Here is a 6,172-nt window from a genome sequence, read left to right on the forward strand (position 1 = left end):
TCATTACTTTGGAAGTGAAATTGAAATGGCAGTACCTTAAGAAAAAGGGGACACTGATATTGTGCTTGAGGACATGCTGACCAGAACCAGTCAGGTAATGGACCCGCTTTGGCAGTTGATACAAAGTAACCAAGGGCCAATGGTTGCTGAAGAATATTAGTTACTTCATCATGAGATTCTGTTGAGAGTAGCCGATCAGTACCTTGACCCTTAAAAAAAGATGAAATTAAAAGTGTGTTAGTTCATTTGATATACCTAGACACTAGATAAAAATACAGAATGGTTTACGGCAATCAGTCTCATAATCTTATCACTTCAATTTTTAAAAATACTGAAGGATACGAAAAAATTGCTATGTACTTAGAGGATCATAATTAGGTAACAGCATTTAAAAATAAGTTTTAACAGTTGCATAAGGAAACTAATATGCCAACTCTTTAATAAGTTTGTATTATTACGCCAAGCCCATGTTCAGAGTGTGTGTGTACATGTGTAAATCTTTGTAGCTAACTGAAAAACACAAAATATTCAATGAAATTTCTACCTTATTTCCTAAAACCCCCTAATTCCTGACCACCACACCCCCGTCCAAAAGGTGCTTTAAAATTTAGCTTTGTTCATCTAGCACAATCTATAAAATGTAATTAATAATGTTCGGGAAGGCATTAAGGCAAAAATAAGGGACAATTATTAAGTGATGCTCATATCCTTTGGATTAATCAATGTATTTCTTGGTATTTAAGGAAATAGATAAGAAGAAGAAAAATGATACACATTTGTTGCCAACATTACCTATAACAGAAAAAAAAAAGTCTAACATTTTGGGCATAATATAACAAATTATGGTAAAACGACAATGCAATGTTAAAAAGCTGATTATAGTCTACAGCCATGCCACCCTGAACATGCCCGATCTCGTCTGATCTCGGAAGCTAAGCAGGGTTGGGCCTGGTTAGTACTTGGATGGGAGACAACCTAGGAATACCGGGTGCTGTAGGCAAAAAAAAAACTGATTATACTTACTGAAAGCTACAATATAAATACACATGAAAGAAAGGTACTTTGCTAAAGTAAAAATGGTTTAATGAAAGGGATAGGATTATTGGTGCTTTTCTTTAATTTTTTTTCAATCTCTTTTTCAGTTAAAAAAGGAAAAGATGCAAGGTAAGATTGGACAGAGATCCTTCTTTATTTAAAAAGGTAGATTCTAAACATATACCTACTACAGTAATGAAATAATCACTATATAAAATTTCACTCAAAGATGCTATTCAAGGCCAACTAGTTTTGAGTTCAAACAGGAGAAAACAGCCTGCTTCCATATCTGCTAAAAATAAATGGGGGCTGGGAGCAAGGTGGTCAATATTTTTTCCATTCTGTCCTTGTCACAGCCCTGATATGAATGGCAGCTCTTAGAACAATATAGTGATTCTCAGATAATCTGATCCTACACCTGAATAGAAGTTATAGTGAAATGGCAGGAAAAATACTAAAAATGGATTAATGCAAAGTAGTCTAGAAAAGAGGAAGCCAGGGAAAGCAGAGCCACAGTGACCCTCTTAATAATGTACAATTCAAAATACTTATGTCTCTAAGGCAAAAGTGCATGAATATACTAATACTCTCACTATTTGCTAATTTCCAATGAAAAAATGTTGCTCTATGTCATGTATCCATTCATTACTAAGTTACTGAATGACATTTAGATAAACAACTTTTAAAACAGACTTGGTTACCTTGCCAGCATCACCTCCATGGGGGTAATGAGATCCTGGAGAATGTACAGGAGATCCCGTTGGAGATGCAGGGAGAATATTAATGATATCAGGGTCGAGATCATCTGCTGTATCTAACAAATCAAAGATACCCATTCCATCTGCTCCATCTATAAAGGAGAAAGAAAAAAATTAAATATTCCATTTTTCATACCTCATGGTTATTTATAGGCAAGAGTTAAAATTAATTTAACCAATATCTACTGAATGTTTACCATGTGCCAAGTATTGTTTTAGGAGCCTTTTAACAATTATGCATAAACAAGCATGTGGTAATCTGAATAATGTCCCCCTAAAGATGTCCACGACCTAATATGTTTCATAAGAAACTTTGCAGATGTGATCAAGCTATAGATCTTGGAGATTTCTCTGGATCTGGTGTAATCCAATGTAATCACAGGGGCCCTATTAACAGGGAGGCAGTAAGGTTAGAATTGGTGTTGAAGATGGAAGAAGTGGCCATGAGGAGATGCAAGTGGTCTCTAAAGCTGGCAAAGACAAGGAAACATATTGTCTCTTACAGCCTCTAGAAATAATCAACCCTGCAGACACTGTGACTTTATACCAGTAAGACTGATTTTGGACTTAGGACCTCCAGGACTGTAAGACAGTAAGTGTGTATTGTTTAAAGCCACAAAGTGTGTGGAAATTTTTTACAGTAGCAACAGGAAATTTATACAAAGCAAAAAGTATGCTGAAAATGAAAATGTATTTAAAATAAAACTATTCACAATTAATACTTATTATTATTAAGTAAACCATTCAAGTTATTGTATAACACACTAAAAGAGAATAATTAACACACATACTTATGACTTTAGAGATGTACCATTTTATAAGGCAACTCAGAGAGCAACAACAGAATTTTCTATTTTACTAAAATGCAATCTATAAATTCAATGAGCAAAGTTACATCCCTAATCTGACAGTTTATATAAATTACTGTATTATTTTGGTAAATCAAGATAGAAAGGAATATAGTTATGAGCTACAAAATTCACATGCAGGTAACTCAACAGTATAGGCAAAAACCTTTATAAATATTTTATGATCAATGTTATCTTTTAAAATAAGTAAATATTTATGAAATAATAGCACCAGTTCTGGTTTCAATAAGGTAGGAGAATGACTATTAGTTTCTGTTGCTGCTTTAACAAATTATCACAAACTTGTTGACTTAAAACAACACACATTTATTCTTTTACAGTTCTGGGGTCCAGAAGCCCAAAATTTTACTGGGGTGAAATCAAAGTGCTGGTCGTTAGGCCAAAATCAAGGTACCAAGCTTCCTCTGGAGGCTCCAGGGGATAATCTCTTTCTTTGTCTTTCCCAGCATCTAGAACTATATTCCTTGCATTCCTTGGCTCATGGCCCCTCCCTCTATCTTCAAAGTCAGCAAGCATAGCATTGCTTCTTTCTGACTTTGCCTACCTCTGTTTCTATCACATGGCTTTCTTCTCTTTTGTTATAGCCAAACTTCCCTCTTATAAAAATACATATGATTGCTTTTAGGGCTCACCTGCATAACACAGAATAATCTCTCCATCTCAGGATCCTTAATCACACCTGCAGTCTTTTTTTTTTTTTTTTCCATATAAGATAACATTCACAGGTTTCAGGGACACTCATAAGACATGGATATGGTTTGAGAGGCATTCATCAGCCTACAGTCAGCCATAATCATCAAGATTTGTTTTTTTGTTGTTGTTGTTTTGTTTTGTTTTTTACGCCTACAGCACCTGGTCTTCCTAGGTGGTCTCCCATCTAACTACTAACCAGGCCCGCCCCTGCTTAGCTTCCGAGATCAGAGAGATTGGGTTTGTTCAGGGTGGCATGGCAGTAGACTTCATCAAGACTTATTTTAAAAAATAATTCACCTACCATTGTTGGGATTAAAAGCTAAGTCCAAATTTTCAGTGGTATAAGTAGCTGAAGCTACTTGAACAGAAGCAGAAGTAGGGAACACAAGTATATGAGTACATGATGTGTCCTGTGGGGTATTTAACTGAGATGTCTGCATGTTTAGAGTGGTGCTTCTTCCAAATACAGAACCAGTTGACACAGAATCTGTAAAGAAAATAAAAGATATTTTTTCTTTTAATAAATAAAGAAACAATTTTACATGATACTGAGAAACTTAAGTACAGGAAGAATTAAATCTGATATAAACTAAAGATTGCTGACCTGGCATAATAACAAAAGAGCCTTGGGGTTCCATTGCTACCAAGCAAGCACTGAGAATGCTGGGAGAGTCTGCAGCAGATATTCCACACATTCTACACATGTCTTTGAGCCTTTTACTTAGAGACTGCAAGTTTCGACGACTCAGCAAACAGCTCCAATCTGTGGGTATCAACAGTAAAACAAATGATATCCAAAGTAACAGTACTGTTAACACCCTACGAAACCAAAGTTAAAACATAATGGTTTTAAAATAAGTGTATTTCTCAAATAGGAGTCATCATAAAGCCAAAAACTTCTTATTGGTGATGTTACTCAACATTATCCACTTCCCAACTGTAATGTACGTCAATATCAGTTAGTATCCGCTGAATAGAGGATGAGCTGAATAATAAGAGGAAGGAAAAAATGAAAGATGACAAATAAGAACATTAGTAATGACACTGATATTAAAGTTGTAATCTGTAAAATAAACTTTCAAAATGTGAAATGTGTCTGTGGCATAGACATCTATGGTTCCTCTTTAAAAAGAGAAAACAACAACAAAACAATTTTTTATAACCTTTGCATTTTACTCAATACATATACATACCTAAATGTGGTATGAACAGTGTATGAATTAACATAAAACAAATTTAAGTAATTAATAATAAATGTACAATTTTACCTTTCAATTCACCATGACCAATCCTTCCTAGACGGCCAATTACAACTCTCCAAGGTAATGAACTCATTTGTACAAGTCCTAAGCACCACTCCCAAAGTTTCTGTAGACCAAATCTTCTGGCAGATCCTTTTTTCCGACGAGCCCTGTTGTATGGAATAAAGAGAAAGTCACAAATATTTCTAAAACGTATGACATTTCAAATTTATTAGAATCTAGTCCCTTAACTTTAATATTCGATACATTTTACATAAGTCCTAATCGATAATATATGTAAAATCATATGATAGTTTGTGTTTTCTTTAACATTAAAATGTATACTTAACTTAGAATGAAAAATTATCCATGAACCACCAAAACTCACCAGAAACACTGCTCTACACCAGAGATTAGAAAACTTTTTCTTTAAAGGGACAATATTTTAAGCTTTGCAGGCCATCAAGAGTCTGTTGCAAGAATTCGACTCTGCTGCTGCAGCATGAAAGCAACCACATACAATGCTTAAACAAATGAGTATGGCCATAGGTTATATATAGTTTGCCAACCCTTGCTCTATACTTTAAATTGAAGAATAGCAAACAAAACACCACACTTCTCAAACCAAACAACATTGTGGTGTTTTCTACATGCACGTCCTTTATTAGGCAAGTATGTAAAATAAGCACTCTGTGGCTGAGCAACAGTAGCTACAATTTATTGAGTACTTATTATGTATCAAACATGCTTAATTTACATATAATATGTCATTTCATCCTAACAAAACTATGAGACACATAAAATTATCCTCCTAATTCTACAGAGAAGATATAGTTCAGCTGGCTCAAAATCACATAGCCAGTAAGTGGTAGAATTGGTGTTTGAACCCACATTCTGTGACTCTAGAGTTGGACCTCTTAACCATTCTCTCACTTCTACTTTCAGTAAAATGGCAATACTATCTTTGTATCAGAAAGGTAGTAGTATTCTTTCTCTACTCTCTTATCCACAGAGAAGCATACTCATTTCAAAGCTTACTTAATATTATTCTACTTAAACAAATCAAAATGTATCAAGAAAATGTGTAAAGTACTGCTTTAAGTTTATAAAATAGTCAATAAATCTTCATAACCAACATAAAATTAATGTTTCTGCTTTTTCGGCACTACTATAACCTAATAATTAAATATTTCTGCATGTATCCAATTTCTGAATGTAACCTTAATATAACAAAGAAAATAAAAGGATAGAACCAAATCTTAAAAATTACTGAATGGGCTTTTTGGGATCTCATAGGCAGTGTTCAATACCTTTGAAACATGTTACTAAAAATGTCCATTAAGTGATAACTCAATATGAGGCTAACCTGCTGTGACCTATTAGTTACAGCCTTCATAAATAAACAGCCATGATATCTAATTACTAACAAGAAGTCTAAAAGAGTGGCAACCACCTTCAGAAGACACTCTAATATTTACATGGTAATATTTTTAATCAACAACTTTAGTAAAGGAAGTTAACTCAATTTTGGGTCTATATCTTAGATGGTACACAAGAAAAGTAAATGTTCTAGGAT

The 6,172-nt window shown here is 34.1% G+C and overlaps 1 protein-coding gene, 1 non-coding gene and 1 pseudogene across 5 annotated transcripts in view; 1 reads left to right on the top strand and 2 right to left on the bottom strand.

The window, feature by feature from the left end:
* MED13 (mediator complex subunit 13) overlaps positions 1-6,172 on the bottom strand; it is a 99,674-nt gene that overhangs the window by 7,675 nt on the left and 85,827 nt on the right. For all 4 annotated transcript variants that reach the window (XM_023520402.1, XM_023520403.1, XM_023520401.1 and 1 more), the window contains 4 exons: positions 3,960-4,118; positions 3,657-3,842; positions 1,737-1,885; positions 36-209 (listed from right to left, as the gene is read on the bottom strand). In XM_023520402.1, the coding sequence (XP_023376170.1) occupies positions 36-209; positions 1,737-1,885; positions 3,657-3,842; positions 3,960-4,118 (668 nt within the window). The remainder of the gene's footprint in view (positions 1-35; positions 210-1,736; positions 1,886-3,656; positions 3,843-3,959; positions 4,119-6,172) is intronic.
* On the top strand, positions 882-1,000 carry LOC111729401. The gene has a single exon (XR_002776226.1). It is a non-coding gene; the product is annotated as a 5S ribosomal RNA (ribosomal RNA).
* On the bottom strand, positions 3,503-3,620 carry LOC111729439 (annotated as a pseudogene).

This window comes from Pteropus vampyrus, unplaced genomic scaffold, assembly GCF_000151845.1.
Source record: "Pteropus vampyrus isolate Shadow unplaced genomic scaffold, Pvam_2.0 Scaffold261, whole genome shotgun sequence".
Lineage (NCBI taxonomy): Eukaryota > Metazoa > Chordata > Mammalia > Chiroptera > Pteropodidae > Pteropus > Pteropus vampyrus.